The sequence below is a fragment of the Falco peregrinus genome, chromosome 11 (genome assembly GCF_023634155.1).
Source record: "Falco peregrinus isolate bFalPer1 chromosome 11, bFalPer1.pri, whole genome shotgun sequence".
Taxonomy (NCBI): domain Eukaryota; kingdom Metazoa; phylum Chordata; class Aves; order Falconiformes; family Falconidae; genus Falco; species Falco peregrinus.
The window spans coordinates 7,681,530-7,703,941 of record NC_073731.1 but is presented as its reverse complement, the minus strand read 5'-3'; the positions used below and the strand labels follow the sequence as shown (position 1 = coordinate 7,703,941).

Here is a 22,412-nt window from a genome sequence, read left to right as displayed (position 1 = left end):
ACAAGCAAATCAAGCTTTCCAGTCTGTCTCCACATTGGTTGTCCAGAGCTCACATTAAAGGCAGAACAGCTGGAAAGCCAGGAAAATTCTAATATATTCCAGTCCTAAAAAAACCCAACCAACCAAACAAAAAAAAAAAAACCACCAAAAAAGCCACAAAACCAAACCCCAAACAAAAACCCCACCAACTAAACCTACACTACATCAAGACTATGACAAAATCCACCTCAGTTTTAAATTGATGCATCACAGACTCAAAGACAAAAAACTATTTTGTTTGGTCTGTGGCTGTGAATATAAGAAGTCTTCAGGACAAAAAACCCAAGCAAAGCAAGAGAGACTGAATTTTCTGAAGTACCTCCACAGGAATCCCAGCATAGCTACAGTAAAATTTAAGAGGTACTAGAAGATGTTGAAGATTTTCCAGCCGCGCAGTGAAGGCAGGCTCCCTGCCTGCTAGAACTGCTGCCATCCCCTTGTCACCACAGCAATCCTGGCTCACAAGCAAAACTGAACACGCAGCAAGTGCCTGCGCAAGAACCCTGGATGCCTTCAGATGACTGTTTTTAATCAAGCCACGGTTAATAAAATGGCAAAATAGCTGTTGCAATGGGATTGTGGCAGTATTAAGTATGAACAATAGCTTCTGCTTTACTTGGAGTTTTTATCTTTGCACACCACTGGGGACACTGTTTCTGGGCTTTTCCTTCCCTCCGGAGCAGACTGCCTCTAAGTTCTATCGCATGCCCATCTCCATTGAAAAAGTAAAAACACAGGCTTTTACTGGGAGATGCTCCCAAGAGACAACAACAAAAACCCACAAAACCAAACCAAAAAACAAACCCGCAACAAAAAAAGCCACTGCAGAGAGCTCTCACAAAGCAGTGATAATCAGCATTAGTTTGGCCAGCTCAGTTCTCTCCCAACTCTCACACACCGAGTTATTTTTCTTCCTTGATCTCAATAGTTGTGCTAACAGTTCTGTTGTACCTTGTGTCAACAGTGAGGATTATGAATGGGCTCAAACTGGGGTTTAAGCACATTATGTCTGCGTGTCAAAAGCAAATAAACCCTGTTTTTGTTTTGTTTAATGTGAATTTTACAAGGCATGTTCATGTAAAGTCTGGTTATCTGAGACGGTGCAATCCCAGAGTCTTCATCCCCCATAACTTCCCAGGAACATTTAATGCCAGCCCAGCCTCTGGAATAAAGGGCCCTAATGAATTCAAGACCTTGGGCTAAAAGCATCAGCAAAGCAATGGTCTCCCATACAGGTATATTTCACAACCGTTTAGAGCTTTTAGGTTCAGATGAATTCAAAGAATTAATTGGCATATAAAGAAAGCTATTATGGAGGAGGATAAATGGAATATTCACAAACTTTTGAAATGCCTTTCACAGCACAATAGAAGTCTATCGTAAAATGACTGTAGGCATAACTACAGTCAGTTCAAGTGTATGCATTCCAAAGAAATGAAATTAATTTTGCAAAGTGAGACACTGAAGCGTAAAGCAACCACACACACACCCCAAAAATCTGCATTTTCACAAGCAGGTGAGGACCTAACAGAACCCTAAGGAAACGCCCAACATAAAAGCAATTACTAAGATTTACGCTTTGAATTTTTTCCCAAGTGCCTACTCTGCCACTCTTCTAACCTAAATAATTCTCGAACTTTTTTCCTCTGCTTACCTAGCCCTAACTCAGCCCTCATCCACCCCTTCTCTGGGCCGATTTTGATGGAGGGAAGGGGAAAAAGACACACAACACAACAACATCTGCTAGGGAAGTGTAACAATATACCAAAAAATACCTAAAAAAAGGAAATAAGGGGGGGGGGGGGAAAACCTTTTTTTTTTTAACTTTATCATTGCTAACAAGTTTACTGTAGCTCCTATTAGAAAGTGAAATCAGTGGTCACTAAATCATCTTTGCACACAAATGCACAAAATATAGAGTTGATCCTGTTACATCCTTCACAAAATCTGTTTTGTTTAGGCTGTTTTTGAAAACACACAACGGTGGACACACCACAAACACTCCAGGTCCTCCTCTGGTTCCCTCTGCTCCAGCCTCAGGAATAATTAAAATTGAAGATCTTCACCAGTTGAAAATTTACGTCACACCACCATTTTTTTCCCTCCAGATCCACCCCATCATCTTCTATCTTTCTGTTTATACAGCCCAACTTCCTTTAGCTTTTCCTCCTAGGCCACACCTTTTGGGCCTTTAATCATGCTCCCAGCACCTAGAGTCCACAGAGCTACATCTTTAAGTATGATGGAGTTGAGCAGCTGAGGTCTTAACACCAAATACACCAAATAGGCAGTCCTATCCCTCAGTTCTACCTACAAGTCCTTCCAGCGCTACCAAAGGAAAAGGACCTTTACAACTCACAGAAAAATGTATTGGATTTAGAAAACAAAAACTGCACTTGGAAAGAAAACACGTGACTAAGAGGAAAAAAAACGACTTTCAGAACTGCTCACTAGAGGGAGCCCCCATAAAGAGCATGAATATAAAAGTATGCATATATAAATACATACGTATAAAATAAATGCATATATGAATATAAGAGCATGCATAAAGAGCTGGTGCAATGGAAAAGCATGGCACAAACTTATCGTAAAATCAACTCTAAAAGTCACTGCTAAAATAGCTAGGATTTTAAAGTCTAGTACACTTTAAAGCATCTTTTTAAAACAGGTATCAGACATCCACTGACAAAAATTCCTACAGCAATACCAAAGAGTTTGCAACCAAAGGGAGGAGAAAAACCTACAGCTGGAAGAGCTTCTGTTAAATAAAACACAAAACCCAAACACATTTTCATTTTAAAACTACATGATAACAAAAGAGTGGAGCACACACAGAGTAGTAAAAATAGTTATTAAAGCCCCATAATATAAAGTAATACCTATGGCAAAGAAAAAGGCTCTTGGCACTCCACAAGCAAAAGCAGATAAGAGAAATGAAAGAAAGAACAAGTTAAAAGGATTTACAGCAGCTAAGCTCACAGGCTTGCACTATCAAAATGAAATTTTGTTAAACAAGTCAAGCCTGTTTTTCTTTAGTTCATAAAAACAAGAGTAACAGACTGAATTACAAGAAACAAAACCGAAAATGGGCAAGTTTCATCATTTATAGCCAGCTTTACAATTCACAGCAGAAGGAAGTAAATGAATTCCAAGGAAAAAATAAGTAGCTCTGCCCGCTATCTCATCCCTGCTATGCCAGCTACTAGTAGAAATATGTATCTCCGCAAGGAAGGCTTCTACAACAGCAGCCCGTAACATCGATCTGGAAACAGTGCTGGGAAAAGAACTTGACCAAGGGATAATGACCCAACATCAACCCCGGACAAGAGCCAGTCTTTCCACTCCTAGGAGAATCCTCAGCAAAGGCTGGACTAGGACACTGCTCCACTTTCCTTGGGCTACTCTGCTGAAAAAACAAAGGAGTCAAGTGAGCCTTAAGAGCACATCTGACCACAGGGAAACACAACCATTCTGCAACTTACTCTCTGCACTATTTCCTTTCGTGCCTAAGTGCCTTTTTTTTTTTTTTAAATGCTTTCTTTTTTCAAGTATCTTGTACAGATTAAAAATGACAAACTATTCGCAATTACTAACCTCACATATAACACAGCTTTCCATTCCATTTGATCCTACATAGGTTTACGGAGCATTAGAAAAGACAGATTGTAAGATCGGTTACATTACGTGCCTGCTTCTACTCCTACTAACTGTGGATGATTGTACAGGAAAGGCAATTGCTTATCTAAATCAAGATAAGCATTATTTCCATATGTTCCATCACCAGGCGGAAAGCATTCACAGATGCACTCTAGTATTTCAGATTTGTAGTACAGATTTGCTCTATCAGTTTTTGGACTTAAACTAAATCAGAACCTGAATACAAGGAAGAAACATCTGTTGCAAACAAATCACCTTCTAGCTAGCCAAAAATGCAGCACAACATGCAAGTCTAAGGCACTGCATGAACACCAACACCTTGTCCCAGCCTGCACACCCTGCCAATATGCGCCGTTTCAGCTAATTACAAAGTGGCATAATTGGATTACCCACCTACAAAGCTTATGAGGCATGCAGACACCACAAACCACAGAACTGATGAGGTTGGGTGGGACCTCTAGAGATTGTCAAGACCAACCTCTCCACCCAAAGCAAAGTCACCCCAGGCAAGTTGCCCAAGTCCCTGTCCCAGCTGGATTTTGAGTATCTCCAAAGATAGAGAGCAACCTGCTCCAGCATTCAGGTGCCCTCAGAGCCAGTTTATAGTTTTGTTTTCTTATGCTCAGAAAGAATTTCCTCTTTCAACTCATGCCCATTGCCTCTTGTCCTGTCACCGAGTACCACTGAGAAAAGTGTGAAGCCATCTTCTTTACACCTTCCCATCATATCTGTATAAGCACCAAGCAGGTCCCATCTGGGGTGTCATTTCTTCAGGCTAAGTCCCCCCTTGCAGAAGAGATGCTCCAGTCCCTTAATCATATCTGTGGTTCACCTGGTGCATCAACTGCACCTTCCACTTTTGCACTATGGAAAAATTTGTTGAGTTTGCACTCTGCCCCATCTTCCAGGTCAGGAGGCCATGGTGTCTCCCAGTCAACGTTTTTCAGGAGGTATAAAATATCCCCATCTGAGGACATGTGCATCACATGATGTCCACTGGTTAACTGAGTAGCCCACATCCAACGAACCACGCCGTAATTGAGTTCTGTATCCGAGTTCTACTCTGAGTGCTATAAAACACCCATCTAAAGCTACTGCAAAATGCCCAAAACAAACTCACTTGGTCAAAATTAAATGTAATAATACAGCTAGCAGCAGCCCAGGAACAAGGCTGTACATATGAGCCTCTACTTTTCAGCGGCATGTTTGAACCGGAGCTATTGAAGACTAAGTTACACATCAAGGAGACAGAGTAGTGTACCATGAGGATGGATAAAAAATAACCAGTCAGTCCTAACAAACCACACAATGCTCATGCAAAAGGCAACTACTCTTGTATTACCAAGGGCTTGTATAGTCCTTACAGTGTCATATTCCAACATTTTCCTCAGTCTATCCCATACAGTTCTATGTCCCTCAAAAACAAAACAGAAAGGCAAAAAACCCTTTAAACCTGGGAGAAGAGAAAGGACAGAAAATAGAGAAGGTTGCCAAGAGAAGACTTGGTATGGAGTGTTGAAGTACCAAAGACCAAAGTTTGAGAAAACAGTCACAACAAACAAGGAGAACAAGAAAAAAGGAATATGTTCTCAATTCTTATTTGTGGTGCAACTTGGTCTGCAGGGACACACAATTGTCAATTCATAAATCAAAGTCTTCTCACTTCAGCAGCACACACACTGACAGCAAAGACATGACTTAAGTAGGCTGAGGCCCTCAGGTATTTGTCTGTTTACTTGGAGAGTCAGAATCCAGCTGCTATGGTTGCTATGCTTGTTTCTGCTGGCTTGAGATTTCATGATTTAGGGTCCATAGGAATGGCTGCTGCTTTAGCTAGGACCCAGAAGGAGCTGTGCTTTGTGTATTTGAAGAAATTCATTCAATCACTGTCTTGTTCGGTTGTTTTTTTCATGTGAGCCTTCAGAGAGATTCAAGATATTGTGACAATGTATTGGAATAAAAATGCTATTGGATAGCACATGTACTAGGTTGTTGCCCAAGCCTGTTTATCACTACCTCTGTATGAGGGATGCCAAGGATTTCAATACACAGATCCTTCTTCCAGAAGGGCAGTGTGAGTTGTACTGAAGTACGTTAAACAGTCAACCAAGGCCCCATGGAGGCAAGAACTACACTGCACCATCTCCAACTCGATTCCCACTTTGTAACCTCCTGCTACAGAGAACTTGAAATTAACAATGGAAGTTCAAAAGTTTAGAGAAAAACATATTATGCTCCTTTAGACCACTGTTCATTGCCTCACAGGAGCATGTTGATACTTCTCTATAAAGCTAGAAGACTATAGGTGATGCTACTTCACTAGATTCCTTCAAAGACAAAGCAGATAACCTTCACTGCAAGAGTTGTTTCTTGCTAATATCACAGCATTCACACAACTATTCCTGGTACGTTCAAATCAATCCAGTACCTCCTGGGGTAACTACGAGCCTTCACCCAAAATTTACACTACCAGCAGCACAGCATTCCTTCACTCAGCTTCAGAAACTGGCTGGAAAAAAGTTGCCTTTTCACATGCAACCAAGTGTTCGGTCTTCAGCAGCATCTATTTCATTTACCAAAACGTAAAAACCCATTTTTAATAGGTGTGAAGAGCACATACACCATCAAGTGGAATTAAAATAAGTTTATAGTGGGAAACTACAAATTCATTAGCTTTCATTCATTCATTAGTTTACCAAGCAGACTATTTTTATTCTGTATTCTCTGTTTTTTAATTCCCTACACCATTGCTAAGCAACAGCTTCTGTAGTTGAGCATGACAGCCTTTTGTAGTACTTAATGTGGAGCTTGGAAATAAGAAGTTACTACCAGCAAACTATGAAACTTCTGCAAAACTGTCAGCAAATATTTCATGGCACTGTCATTCAAGAACCTCTTTGCATGAGATATAGTGACAACCACTTACCACATGGGAGTAGGAACTTCAGCTTTCTAGCAGCAGGGGACAGCTAGGTAAGTTTTTGAGCAAGTACCAAAGATGACGTTTTCCGCACGAAGACATTAGGTTCATTGAGTAGCGCTTACCTTGCAGCATTTCCCCTCCCCTACTCCCTGAGACAGCACGTGTAATTTGCTACTCTAAGAAATAGTAGGGCTTCAATCCAAACAGCAAGGTATAGAAGAAAATCTTCAATATTTGAAGAGGACTCTACTAAGACCCATTTGCATTGCAAGTCACGCTTGCTTACTTAAAGGACTTGAAAAATAAGCAGTAATACAAACTCACTAGCAGTTAATAGAAAGATGTAGCTCTATCTTCTTCTGCATGCCTACCTGGAAATTAAAGACACACAAAACCTCAGAGCCTGTTCAGTCAATCATTCTGTCAGGATTTAGTTATTTAAATTAAAGCTTACAAACATTCTCCTGTAAAAACTCTGGTAGCAATGAAGAAAGGGGGAAGAAAAAAAAAAAAAAAAGGAACTCTACCTTTTTTAAAATATAACTGATCCATACTCTCACTGACAGTTACATAAAGTCTGAGGTTTGCTTGCAGTTGACGTAGACTCATTAAGCATTCCCACAAAAGGACAGCACTGCAACACACAGCATGTTTGTATGAGAGCACTAAGAGTACCTTATTCATACAGAAAAGATTACATTAAGCATACAGGAATAAATCAAATGTAGGTTGAACTTCACTGAACTACAAGTCATAAGTTACCTGGTTTTCATTTGGTGCACAAATACAATGCCTTTACAGACTACCCAGCAGTTCCAGAGAGACAAACAAAAAGGCACACATTTGCACAAAAAAGCCTCTGTGAAAAAGGAGAAAGCAGAATAAGGTAGGTAATGTTTTAAAGCAAGACAGATGTGCAACCAGTTCTATGCTTTCTGCATATCTGCGTTATAGATGGACCAAGTCTTTTGGACAGGATCCCCTTGGTAAACTACAGGGCAGTCATTTCTAACTCAGTGTTTGATTGTGAACTCCTAGAGATGCTATTAGTGCAAAAGCACACCTTAACAACTACATCCGCTTTCACAAATAAACACATTGGCTTTACTAGCACAAGGCTGAGAGGTTTAATTTTGCTGGTTGTACATTCTATAGTATCCTGTTCACAAAAAAAAACAAACATCAGGAAACTTCAGTAAATGCCGTTGCGACTTCTGCAAACATGCCAAGTCAACACACAACAGATGCAAGTCTCAGTGTCTCTTCTGTACACAAACATTATGCTTCTCCCCCTGCATTTAAACAAGCAATATTTCTTAGAGAAATGGAGCCATGCATAAAACTAATTTCAGTGGGTTTTAAAGCAGCACAAAATATAAGTTTATATTTAAACTGGATTGTTAAGCCTTCTCTCCAGCAAGGAAGAGCATTTTCTGTGCATCGTAACAAACACACCTGTACGTAGCACTTCCTACGGGGCTGAGGCACTCTGTATCAACTGGATTTTCCTATGGCACATCAGCTAGACACCCTTGCACAAAGTCATGTATCACTTCACGTAAGAAATACTACAACAACTTATTTGGACGTTAGTTGGATTTGTTAGAGACATTTCTACATGGCAAGCAGTTCGGCTCTAGTAAACCAAAAAAGGGAAACCAAGCTTATCTGGTTTCCAATCATTTGGTTTTTAACACATGTGTAATGAAGTGTTTAAGTGTGCATGAAGCAAATGCAGCTACGCATGAAAGCTGGTTAAAATCATCCAAACAGAGCTCAGTGAACTTGAAGTGCATCAGTGATCCGCCTACCTTATCATGGGAGTTAAATATGTATCCTTACGTGTGGTTAATTTCCAGACTTGATGCAAGTCTTGCACATAAAGAGAGCAGTTGACAGGCCCATCCTGTGTGATCACTAGTTACTACTAGCCCCAGGCAGCAAAACGTAGTTGAAGCAACAGTTCAGCACCTTCACAAACGTCTGTCACATCTATGCTATAGTGAATTAAGACAAGCCATACCAGCCTCTTACTGTCTTATCAAAAGACCCAGTCTTCTGCAGGATGATGTCAGCTTTTCCCACCTATGTACAAAGACATCCAAAAGTCATGTAGCTGGGCAACAGGTCTACACTAGTAAGCAATGACACTGGTACGATTTAACAGCTTGATCTTGGCCTCTACCTAATCATAGACATGTGGCTTCTAGTCAGGCTGGCACACTGGCTCACATCTGTCTGCAAAAGACTGTGAGAACATATGCCGCAATCCATCATAAATTATAGATGAGGGCTTTAGCCAAGTTACCATACTGGGCAAAACTAGGTGACATACTGAAACTGTCTTTGTAGAGCAAAGCAATTAATTTGAGGATTTGATCCTGCAATCCCCAAGCCCAAAAGGAGATCATCCTTTATATACAAAAAGAGGGAAAACTATTCAAAGGAGAAAAGACAAACGTATACATCAACACAAACTACTGGAGACCAAGATGTATAACTTACTGCTTTTTTCCTCCATATGTTAAACCAGGGGTCCTCAAACTTTTTAACCAGGGGGCCGGCACGTGGATGAAGTGGCAGGCAGTCATCTGCGGCTGCCTGGTTTCCCCCCCCAAGCCCCGGGGGGGCGGGGGGGGGTCTGTAAATACCAGGGGCCAGATTGAGGACCCTGGGGGCCGTATCCAGCCCGTGGGCCTTAGTTTGAGGACCCCTGTATTAAACTATCACTCAAAAAGTTACAATTCTTCTTCTTTCCCTTAGTAGTCTTGAATATGAGACAAGTCAGCCACTGGAAAACTCCTGACTGGAACTTTAGAAACCCTAAACTTTCTCAACAATTTCTGAGGAACAGTGCGTACCAACCTACACACAGCACTGCTGCTGCTAAAGCCATCCTTCCTCACACTCTGAACAAGCCTGCCAGCTGACAGCATGCTGCATCATCTGGACTTTCTAATTCTGGTTGGTACTTACCTAGGGACCTCTGTACAAAACTTCAGTGCACAGCGATCTTCAGTAGCTACAAAAATAAGATTGTTCCTCATGTTGCATAGGAAAGAAACTTGGGAGTGGGAGTTATTAACCTAGTCAAGAATCATGTCACCAGCCCATTAGTAACATTCTTAAGAAATATTCTTTCTGGCATAGACATCTTTAACTTCCCTTTGCATCTCCACCTACTATTACTCTCTAAAACACATTGAGAGCTTGTGGGGCTTCAATAAGGATACTAGTTTACTGTTGAGAGCAGCATCCTTTCCTACGGTTAACTCCTTCCCCTTGAGGAGCTGGCTGCCACCAGTGACAAGAGTGTTCTCACAGCTGCACGCAAAAGGGCCACAAAAGGATAACTCTATCAAGTACCTGTATAAGCTTATGCTGTGCAGAAGTTAACTTGTTAAAAAATATCAGGGAACAGCAGCTTAAAAAGAAATCATCTTAATTACATCAAAACCAAGTGATTTACTTCCTTAGGGAGAGGATTAGCCACACTGGATTCTGTGTTCATCTATATAAACAGAGCTGATTTTTTGCTTTTTAATAATCATTTCACACACTTTATGAAAGCAAAAGTGTTTTCTTATTTTTCTCGAAAAATATTTTAAAGAAAACTAACATGCACGTCATTTCTTTGACGGCTAATCCACCCTATAAATGCTATAAACAGACAGTTCGCTAGGGAATTACAAGGTCAATGAATACATATTGGTTCTTTTAGTTTACTGTAGTTTTTCCCCCCGCCATACTACACATGCTGCTTTATCCACTTCAGTCAGGGATGTTACTAACTACAGAAGAATACTTGCCTCTAGAAACAAACCACCCACCCACACCCAAAGGTTATTTCTCAGTCTACACTAAAGGAAACTTGCACCTGAAGAGTTTTTCCCCTCTCTGCGCTGTGTAAGGTTATCTTTGGAAAAGAATAGCTGATGTATGTGTTTAGAAAGACAGAAAGATGTGAGGGGTCAGTAGATCACATGGTCAGATTTGTACCACTCTGCAGCTTTGCATCTGTTCAGGACACATCCCCAAAGGGCAGCCAAAAACCTGGGAGAAGCAAGGCACACCAGGCTCCAGTTACCCCCTATGGCTCTGGCAGCCTTTGGTATCTGTTGTAGCCAAACATAAGCCATCTCTGCCTTAAAGTCACTCTGCATTACGCCATGGGCACACAGACTCCTGGATAACTTTAGTACAGACTAATAAGCTGTAAACGTTGTTTGCTCTTTTTACCACAGCAATTCCTTTGCTCCTTCCTTAACATATGCATAATTTTGAGAGACAACAGAATGAGTAAACTGATTCACAGCCACTTTCACAAAAAGCGTTATAGTTTCCTAAGTATCCAAAATATTTCATTACTGTGATCTTCACACAATTCATAGAAGCCACAGATGTTAGTCTTTTCGTGGAGCTCCCCAGGCTATTATACACAACAATTAATAAGCAGTAGTCTCCACATGCCTCTAAATGACACAGCTTTCTAACCTTAAACATACTAGCCTTCAAGAGGCCTTGCGATAAAATGTTTAGGATGAGTAACAGAGTGGCATGCCACTATATGAAAAGTAAGGACAAAACCCAGTATAGCACAAGTTTAAGTAAAGCTGCAAATCTGTGAAAGCTCAAACTCATGTTCAAGGCCACAGCTAACAGCAGGAGATCCTGAACTGTGGCAGGCAAGTTATTGCAGTTTTCTACATCAACTCTGCAGAAAAACTGTCTGGTTAAGTTCACAGCACAAAGAGTTTCAGTAGCAAAAGAACCATTTTCTCTGACTGACACATAGCAAGCATTACACTGAGCTAAGATGTCTCGATTTACTTTCATCATTGTCACTTCGCTAGAAATCTGTTCTAAAGACAGTTGTTAAATTCACTGTAAGAAAAAAAGGTAATGCAAGCTGATGGACTTGTTTTTCTGGTGGGGGGATGGTCTTGAAGTGCACTGGTTTCACATAGCTATTACAGACAGAATCATTGACTGTCAGGCAACTTTTGACAATCTTAACGTTCTAGCAGAACCTACTTTCTTTTTCTGTATAACTCCCTGAAAATAATGAGTAGTTCAGAGAGATGCCATCTCCCACTTGTAGATGTCTGGCTGGATTCCACCGCTGCTTCATAGTGCCATTACTTTCCAACAGCTGTTTGATGATTGTCACCTTAATTCATAGCTCCCACAGGGCAGATACTCACATCAAACAGGGCCACAAGAGATGCTCTGAAGAACCCAGTATGACTTGTGGTTAGTTAACCATCTCCGCAAATGCTGGTCAATGAAGCTCAGTATTACCACACTTATTTTTTCCAGCATGAGGCATTCTGAGTGGCTTATCTAGATGCCTTGTCTCTATAATCGTGTCCACTCACTGACTATTTAGAAAACTACAGATTCATAGTACAAAGATGCTTTTATTAATCAAATATTACACATAAAGCCCTCAGAGTAAGATTAATTCAAATACATCTTGAACCATACGATTTTCTAAAAAGACAGCAGATTAAGAAAATCCAGAGGCTGTCAAAACATCTAAACATACTTCAAGACTTGCTTAGAAAAAGGACTGCAGATCTTTCATGGCATTTAAGCAAAAATAAAACCCTCAACAGTTACTGTGTCCTAACGTTTTAACTTCATCCAATCAAATTAGTCCTTACCATTAGCAAAGATCTTTAAACCATCATCTGAATTTGCTGTTTTCTTGGCACCCCTGCTATACCAGTGAATCCCAGAGGCTGTTAGAGTCAGCAGGACTGTCGGCTGCCTCGAGTTCAAACTATATAATTTATTCCATTTTCTGAATTATCCCAGTAATGCAACAAAACATTTTTCTACCAGTGACACAAAACTCTGTGACAGCAGAATTCCCAAGACACTGATTTTTCAAAAAGCTTTCAAGGAAAAGTTTTCTGAAGCAATCTCTCATACTCCCCACTGAAGAGTAAAGACATCTTGTGTACCCAAGAAAAAGCTAATACATGTATTTAACTTCAAAAAGCACTAGTTATTCATCTACATGGTGGCATTTTATTCACCACACATCACAAAACACAAGCAGCCAATGTTGTACAGGATGAATGCCTAGCATAAGGTGGTATATAATAAATAGCATTGAAATACAGATATACAAAATCCAGAGCTTCAGAAAACAAGTCCATTATTCTCATATTGTCAGAAAGCATCTCTACTTCAAAGTACATAACAGAACAGCTGAGATGTGTCTGCCTTTGGTCTATCTGAAGGATAAGAAGTGGGAGGAATGACAGATTACAGTATATACGTACTATCCAGCCCTGTATGACAGGTTCATTCTTTGTTCCCAAAGTGGACAATTCTTCGTTTCCTTAATAAAATGCAGTTAAACCAAAGAAAGCTTATATTTACAGAGCTACTTCAAGAACAAGAATTTTTTTCCCTTCCTATCATCTCCTCTTACATGAAAGAGGACCACTTATCAATAACAGCAGTGGAAGGAAAAGGGGCAGTGTTACGATACTTCATCTCCGAGGTCCACTTGTGCATCCTGGCAAGTTGTATGCCAAAACCCAGAGGTGTTGGCAACGTAGTCCTGCTGGAAATGCACATATCCACGTCAGCTTGCTTCCCTCAGTGCAGAGCAGGAGGCATTGGGCTTAGTCCCTGCATTCCACATTGTGCTGCAACACCCCACCTCCTCCCCCCACAAAAAAAAAAAATACCAAAACTATCAGAAATATTGACCGAGTTCCATGTCAACATACACAGAAGCTTAATTTCTTATGACTAGTCATGTCTATATGAGAACTGCAAAACCTGTAGGTTTTTGGTTTAGTCACAAAAGAGCAAAACAAAGACAAAACCTATACGCAGCTGCTCTCAACTTCCAAATGTTTTCAAACACCTTTGCTGCTGTAAGAAAAGACAAAGCTGCCATAGAGGATTCCCTAACTTAACTCCTCAGAAGCCTTTAAACTGTTACACATCACTCTGTTACAGACTTCCAGCCTTGCTCAAATTTACCTTAACATCAACTTACTCCAAGCTTTACTGGTTTTCTTCAGAACTTAGTTCTGAACGCAAACTTCATACCAAAGGCTGGAGGAGGAAGGGTGGGGAAGAAACATTTTCCTCCCCAAACTAAGGTATGTTCTCCAAACTTGTCAATAAGGAGCATGCAAATATATCATGGGGGTCAGGTTGGCTCCTTCACAATCTGAAGTTTATAGGACATGTCGATTTCAGTAGTTCTGCACAGAGCTTTTTCAATACTCTTTTGTTAGACTTCCTTATAACAAAACGCATACCTAACCGGAATCTCCTAACACCCTCCAGTGTGGTAAAAATGGGTACCATAAAGCTTTTGCATTGTTCACGCACTTTCCCCCTAACAGTCAGTACAAAAACTTGTGCAGTACTGAAGACTCTTAATCTCCAGTTGAGTATTTACAGGGAGTATTGCCAGCCCAGATGCTCTCCCCTTCTCCTTACTCCAGCAGCTGATTGATTGCACCTGCTTCACTTTATTTATTCTTGGTTGCTTTCTTGATTTCTCCTCATCACTCTTCCTGAACAGCCACTCCACACTTTACTAATCAGTCATTTTTTTCACTGTATACAGTGCTGGAAGTAAATGGTAAAGAACCCTTTCCACTTTCCCGATCAGTTTTTGTTCTGGCTTGTCAAGCACGCAGAGGATTTCCCCACCACCACCACCCCCCTTCGAGACCTCTTTAGTTTGTCACTGCCAATAGCAGCCTTTCACTTGAAGAAAATATCAGAACTTGGCATGGCATTGCCAAGTCATCACCGATTTTGTTGTACCTGGAGCTTCACTTGCTCTCTCCAGAGTCTCATTTAGGTGGTACCAGTTGCCCTCCATATGTACCAGTACACAGAGCAGACATTAACATCAGCAAGAAGACTTAGAAATTCTAATTTTTTGACATTTCAGCTCAGAAATACAATTCTTATACACTCTCTATACCTTCAGAGTGAGGTCAATGTTTAAGGGAAAGTTTGAAGCAACTGCAGTTAACAGTTACATTAATATACATATTTAATTGCACTGATCAGTTGACGTGTGGAAGCATTTCAGCAGTCTAATCTTCTAGAAGTTCACTATTCCACATGGCTTATTTACAACAAATACATCAAAGAAAACAAGTGACTATGGATATTTTCTCCTGAATGTACAATATAACAAAAGCTTCAAGTAGCAGAGGAGTGTTTCAGTGCAACTTCTGCCTTCCAGCATTTTTTGCAGTGTACTGGTTACTAACAGAAAGAACACAAGAGCAGCTACAAGAAAATAAATTCACCACTGCCGTGATTCAATACCCACATGTTAGACTCCGACATTTTGCTTATGTGAAGTGTAACAGCAATCACAACCTAAGTCCACACTTTGCCACGTGCAGCAGCCCAAGTAGTAAGACCTGTGAATTTCAGCGTATTATACAGCACCTGAGAGTAGTTAGAATAAAAACATCCTTTAGGCTAGAACAGATAGAGAGTTGTAGAAGAATGGCTGCAGAAGCGTGGCCTTAGAATCTCTGAAGATCTGCACAATCCAGACCTGGTATTAGAATAGGCCTGTAATCAGAATTGTACTGAAGTTGCTGTGCTGAAGTTAACAAGAAAGGTAGCCTTGAGCTATTCTTCAATCCTGAGACCAAGCAATTATATTGTGCCAACAGGCCGTGGCTGTAACAAGCTACAGCTGCTGGGAAAGCAGGTGCAGGGCCAAGGAAGATAGGGACCGGTATGGGAAAACAGGGAGTAACAAACTACAAGGCTGAAGCACAGCAACACAATTAGCTACATGGATAATAGAATGCTCATTTTAGTCATGATAATTAGGGGTGTGAGAACTGCGCGTGTTTAGAGACTACTAACCAATTATATTTCTGCTTTACGAATATGCATGTGTATCGGTTCTATGTAAGTAGTGTTAGAAACTAATAAAGTTGAGCAAGACGCGTAACTCATATTGAGCATCTTCTTGACTCCGGCGAACCCTTCTTCCAACAGAGAGTCTCCCAATTAAACTATCCGATATACTGCATATCCCCATGTACCACAGGCCACCAAAATGAAGTTCAGAGAAGTCTGATAATCTTTTTTACTTTTACGCAGCCTTTGTCTTCTAGCTGGACAGGCTTCTTTGTGTTGTAAGATACAAAAGGCATATTCTAATGGGAGAAAGAGGTCTATGGGTACAGTTGTAGTAAAACTACTCATCAGTGTTGAAGAGCTCAGGAACCTCTGACATATTTTCACTCCAAAATTCATTAAAGATGCTTTTAAGGGTATATGCTACCTTTAGATGTTTATGATAGTGGCATCTGGAAATCTGTCAGATTGTGCTAGGCATTACAGCTTTCCCATTTTACTAAAACCAGTTGTTTAGTTCCAGGCCACATCTCACCTGAAGTATTATCATAAAGACCATGTTCACCTGCAGTCACAAGATTACGCAGCACACCTGTTGACACAGGCCAGTATTTGCCCTTAATGATAACAAAAGGGTCAGAATACTAGTCCTATATCTGCAGAAGCAGCAAACACTTTAGGTCTCCTAGTTAGATCCTCCTCCAAAAATCACAAGCTTCAGCCAAGTAGGATAACAAGAACTAAAAAGACAAAAGGAGGATGAAACCAGCTCAGAAGTTTCTTCCGCACCCCCATGTGGATGAAAAAGAACGAGGCACTGTTAGAGAATTCTTTGTTGTACATAATCCTGTAAGTGAATCGGGTTCTCATTTTTGGTCAGCCTTCACTGCAAGTATTTAAACAACTCTACCAGTGATCATAACTGTGATAACGCTGCAAATGCCAAGAGAAGGGGAGTTAATCCAGGCCAGGCTGATGTTCCTCAACCCAAGAAAGCAGGCAGGACCATAAAAGAGGCTTCAAATCCAATCTTCTCCCATTTCTGGATTTTCAGAAAACACCACAACTTGCGCACTTCCCCTCTACTTTTCAGCCACCTACAAGAACAACACCATTTTGCCCAGATTCCCCGTATCATTCTGCTCACTAAGTTTCAAAGACAAAGTTCTTTAGGCATGGCTGACTGCTGAAATATCTGAAAAGACTCGTGCAGAGAACAGCTATTTTACACACTTAAGGCTATCAGCGTATTATGACTGTATGGGGATATCTACAAAATCAGCAGACACCAGTGAGGCTTTAAGAAGTTCTGTTGGTGGTTTTTTCCCCCTGCCCCCAAAGTGCTCTTGTCCCCATGTCAGGCTGCCACTGTCAGTAACAACATGGGTTCTGAGTCTTGGCCCTCCTAAAAGTCACTTCAGACTGAGAAAATAGAATTGTCCGTATTTAAAACTATTCCCCTGTTTTACTTACCATCAGTTTCGCTCTTATTTTTTAAGTCTTCCATCCATGTTGGAATATTTTTCAATGCAACATAATCCCTTAAGTACTCTTTGCGCCTTTCTTCCAAGGTCATCTTCAGCAAACGCTCTGTTTAGGGGAAGAGAAATAAAAAAAGTTTTGCAAGCTTTCATATATTCTTGCACATTAGCCAAGTAGCAACCAATTCAGTGTCCTTGATGCAATTAAATGCCATCTGAGAGAACCAAGCACGGATGATTCAATGAGTTACAAGTAATAGGAGCTAAACACGGTGCATCGAAACAACTGCATGAGCCTATTTCTGGATATCCCAGTTCAGCAAAAAGAAATGCCTCTTCAACGCACTCTTGGCTGTCCAGACTTCCTCCCCACATCACTACTGTGCCTCTTCTTCTCGTCACTTGAATTCAAGAATCAGAGAACTAACATCCAATTTATTAAGTAGAGATTTCTTATTTTATAGAGTTTTCAGGTAGAGTCTATTCTGTAGGTTCTGCGTTTGTAAACCAGAACCCTATTACAAAAAAAAAAAAAGTTAGGAAGACCAAAACTGAGACATCTTTACTGAAATTAGTTTAACAGTGCCAGCAAGTACAGGCAGGGAGTGTGGCACAAAATTAACAAAAGCACTACTACATTACAAAAGGAATTAGAGCAAAAGCAAATGTTATGTCACTTTCTAGATGGCTAGAGTGATAAGAAAGGCATTTCTGTTTGTTTGGGTTTTTTTGTTCTGCAAACAATGTAATCTTCAGCATGAGAAAATTTCTGTCATTTGCTTTAGACACATCCAGGGGCATTTAATCCCATTTTGGGGGAAAAAAAAAAAAAAAATCACCAGCTGTAGAAAATACTAGGGTATCTGTCAGACACCCAACAGTACACTGTAGAAGCAAGTTTGAAAACTTTGGCTGAACATAATCCCAAGTGCTAGGAAAGTTCACTGCCATCCACTGGCTACACACATTTCTAAAAAGCAGACCAAGACCAGCTTGAACTGCAACTGCAGGATTGAAAGTGCTACGAAATGGTACCTGGGTTTAAAGTGAAAGGCATGGGTTAAGCTTTAGGGATTTTTATTTGAGCATTAGTATGACACACTGTTACCCCACTGAAACACATATGGATGGTTATTTTCTCCTGAGAAAGTCACCACTTTTTTCAGACATTTTGTGATAAGTAAAGCCTCCAAGACTGTACAATTATGATGGCTACTGCCAACTTCACTATTCTTCAGACCTTGCTATAAATGGACTAAGTCCTAAGATAATAAAAAAAACAAAAACAAACATCCCAATGACCCAACACTGCATGCTGGTGCTTCAGCAAGACCCTGTACCTGACTTCTGCAGCCACGTCCTCTTCTCCCTCCCCACCACATCAGTGCTCAGTATTAGCTCAGACCAAGATGCAGAGCTTTCCCCCTTCAAAAAGGGTATGGAAGGAACACAACCCAAACTGTCAAGCATATCACAATGCCTGTACACTAATCAAGTTTTGGGGTCTGTCTTTACCAGTAAGACTGGACTACTATTACCATAATAGTAAGTTTTTCCTGGCACACTATTCAGTAATAAATGCTCTTTGATAATTCAAGAGTTTTTACGGATTAGGGGAGGACTAGACTTGTATTATTTGCCTTTGGCACAAAGGACTAGACGGACATGAAAAGAATATTTTCATCTTGAGTTGAAGGAGCAGTGAGTGGACTGAACATGGAAACTGCTTCTCAGATCAAACCTTAAAAAAAAAAAAAATCACTTTCAGTGGATTCGATTGGGTTTTTTTCAAAACAAGGTCTTCTAAATATGCAGGCTGCAATCAGCACATTCTAGTAATGGTAGGTTTTGAGCACAGGCTCCCTTACCAAAATAAGTTTATTTTAATATTTTTGACAGTATTAATGATTTCTTAAGTTGACAAAAACATTTATCTCCTATTTTTCAGGCCTGGTATCTTAATTGGGTATTTACAAATGCAAAAATTAAAACTAGTGTGATTAGGATCATCATTATGCACAGCGGATATGCACTTAACTCCATTACTTGATCTTCAAGCATACAAAACACCAAGTACCTAATGTGCACGTTAGACTTACTACAGAAAGGCAAATCCGGAAGTGCGTGAGCGTGCCCATCAGGTTGGAGGGACTGACAAGCACAGGAAGTTTGACTGCCTTTTGCTGAAGAGGTTACAGACCCAGTTCTGTGCCTTCAAAACGCATGTTCCTCTCCTATAGGAGGGTTTCATAAAACTTTGCTCTTGCGAGTCAGCAGCGAGAACCAAGTCTTAATTATAGACAAACCTCCCCAGAAAATGCTTCCGACAGCCTTAGCTGTAAGTACGGTTTTCTGCCTGTCGCTCTATGAAGTGCCTTCGAAAGACTGCAGGCAGACCAGTCCTGTATCGAAGACTCTGAAATCAACTCCAGTCCCACCCCTACTCTGTTTCAGCTGTCCTCAAGCAAGATCCACTCTGGGAGAACACGGACCAACCCTTAATTACCAAAAAAGTAATTAAGAAAAGCAAGCGTATTGTCAGTGGGTTTGAACTCAATATTTAGCAATCAGTGCTTTTCCTTTTTAAAAACTACTTCAGAATCTAAAAGGCTGAGAATGACTACACTCAGAGCTTCATGGGAAGAGTTGAGCCAGCGAGCACACACCCCCACTTTACAGGGGTCCAGGAGTATCTGCAAAAGACAAAGGCAGACCTAACAAAAGATTTGATTTCAAAAGTATAATCTGGGTAGGAAGGAAAGAAGTTTGGCTTCTGTACTTTTCCTCTCTAGTAAAGGAGATAACTGGTAAGAACAGTCACAACAGGGCTACAACACCAACCATGAACACGGAAGTTTTTTCTGCCCTCCTCACTCCAAATACTTAAGGCCAGCATCATCGGCATGGTGCTGGAAAGCAGTTCCTGGCGCAAAGACTGGCAAATGCAGTTCATTCTCACTAGGCAAAAAAGACACCACAGTCCTGACCAGATAGCACTCACAAACACGCTCCCCTGGATAGAAAAATCTCATCAGCAGTTGTGAGCTCTGGTTTGCATTCAGTAACATCACTGATGGAGACTGCTATCCTCACAGCTGACTAAGCCAACAAATGCACGCCTGCAGCTCAGGTTTCCAGCTTACCCTCCAGACCCTCCTCACTGAGGGTTCAAGTTCACATGTCAGGCTATGAATTCACACAGACAACAGCAGAGCTAGAAGAGACAAGCGCAAGTAACGGGAACACTCACCAGAGCCCACCAGAAACCTTTCCCCATCTACCCCCAGCACAAAACCAGCATGTTTTGAAGATAACGGCACACACCATTAAGGACTTGGCATAGGGAAAATCAGTTATAGTTGATCATACATAAGCAATGCCTGAGAAGACTGAACTGTATCTTCTCTGTTGAAAACAAAATCTTAAAACATCTTGTAGAAATTTGTTGCCTCACTGTAACTACAGAAACATGCTTTGTAAGACAGCTTTGAAAGAAAAAAAGTATACGACATAACTCACTTCATTTGAGAGGAGTTTGTCAGGAGCAGCTAACCTACAGAGGGATCAGTTTATTTCTGTTTTAACAGTTTTGCCTTAGAAACACGCACTTGATTTCTGCCACAGACAAAAGGGATGAATCCCATCCTTCAGGCTGGTCTTCTGCTTTCTTGGCTTGAAATACACACAGAGTCACAGGGGCGATGGAAAAACAGAAAGAAAACTTGAAATAGAACCCATTGATCAGTTTATTTTCCTCTCCTTGTATGTTTCTAGATTATTTGTAAACATACCAGGCAGGAAGCCATTTCCTTCTAGGCAACGTAAATACTCTACTTCCACTCCGTCGATTTCTCTTTAATTTCTACACTGCTCTCCATGTGACGAATACAAAGTATCTAAGTGGCAAGGTCCACATAAAACGCTTATCCCACGGTTTTCACGCTCTGGAGTTTGGCACTGGGGTTTTACAGAGTCTCTGCACATGGTGGGGGTGCTTAAAAACAGTATTTCTGATGGCAGGAGGGGTGCGCTCGGAGATCCCCCACACCCCCGGCGTGTCACCCCGGGTGATCGACACCGGGAGCTGAACGCAAGTGCACGGCACCAGTGACACCAACAAACCGCATTTTCCCTGGAAAACATATGCATGAAAACGAGTAAAGGCACGTTTCGACGGCATGTGCTTAACTTTTCGGCCTGAAACGCCTCCACAAGGTGACCCGGGGGCGGGCAGCCCTGAGGGAGAGGGGCTGCTCCCCGCCCCCCCGCGCCCCCTCAGCCCCAGGGCCCCGCTCCCCGCCCGCAAAGTTACTCAGCGATAACCCAGGCGGGGGAAGCCCCTCCGGACCCCACCTGAAACACCCCCGGATCCCGGAGGGCTGCCGAGGGGCGGGGGGGCACCCCGGGCGCGCGGGGTTTGGGGGCATTCCGGGGGGGAGAGGGCAGGGGCCAGGGCGGAGAGCGCTGCGCCCCCTCCCCCACCGCGCCGCCTCAGCCCGGCGGCGGGCACCCCCCGGCGGGGCGGCGGCTCTGGGGGACGGGACCCACCCCCCGCGCGGGCCAACGCGGAGGCAAAGGCGGGAGAAGCGGGCCCGGGCCCGGCCCCGGGAAGGGCGGCAGTACCTTTCTCCTCCCGCCAGAGCTTTTTCCGCTTGTTGCCGGGGTACATGGTGGTGTGGCTGGCAGCGGCTTTGAGCTGCAGGTTCCCCAGGCTCACGAGGGGGTGGACGAGACGCCGCGCCAGAGCCGACCGCTACCGACGCCGCGCGCCGCTGTCTGCTGCTGCTGCTGCTCCCCGCCGGCTCCGGCTCCGCGCCCGCCGCACGGCTCCGCACGGCGCCCGTCAGCTGGGTCACGCCTCGCTCTAACCCGACACCCCCGCAGCGCCCGCCCCCCCTCCCCGCCGCCCGTTGGCTCCGGCAGACGCCGCTCAGCAGCCCCCTGCTCCGCCCGCCGCCGCCGCCGGCGGACCGGGCCCGGCGGATGCACCGGCCAGGAGGGGCGTGAGCGCGGCGGAGGGCCGGACGGCGGCACTGGGGGGCTTGGGAGACGTGGGGGGGACGCGGGGGGCCGCCGGAGAGGGCAGGTGTGGGGGGTGCTTGGGTGCGACAGTGGCCGCTGTGCGCGGCGGTGGCGACGGCACGGCGCTCGGTGCCCCCGCGGGGAGGGAGCTGGCGGGCACCCCCAGCCCCGGCCCGCCGCCGCCCCCCGGCCCGCCTCCTCCGCGGGGGCGGGGCACAGCGCCCTCTGCTTCCGGGTTGCCGGCCGTTACCGAGCGCGCCGCCGATTGGCCGGGAGGGCGGGAGCCGTTGCTAAGCGACGGCGTCGGGGCCCGGTGGGAGATACGGCCTGCGGGCCGGGGCCGGCACAGCACACCCATCGCGCCTGTTCCCGCCCGGCCCGGCCCGGCGCTGCGGCCTTCGCCCGGCGCT

The 22,412-nt window shown here is 43.0% G+C and overlaps 1 protein-coding gene across 3 annotated transcripts in view; it reads right to left on the bottom strand.

Moving 5' to 3' along the window:
- The window catches only part of MACROD2 (mono-ADP ribosylhydrolase 2), an 892,420-nt gene extending 870,546 nt beyond the window's left edge, over positions 1 to 21,874 (bottom strand). For 2 of the 3 annotated variants that reach the window (XM_055816689.1, XM_055816690.1), the window contains exons 1-2: positions 21,604 to 21,872; positions 16,973 to 17,089 (exon numbers count right to left, since the gene is read on the bottom strand). In XM_055816689.1, the coding sequence (XP_055672664.1) occupies positions 16,973 to 17,089; positions 21,604 to 21,649 (163 nt within the window). In that variant the 5' untranslated portion in view covers positions 21,650 to 21,872. Of the gene's footprint in view, positions 1 to 16,972; positions 17,090 to 21,603 lie in introns of all 3 variants that reach the window. The other variant, XM_055816691.1, reaches the window with a different exon arrangement.
- Between the last annotated feature and the right edge of the window lie 538 nt (positions 21,875 to 22,412).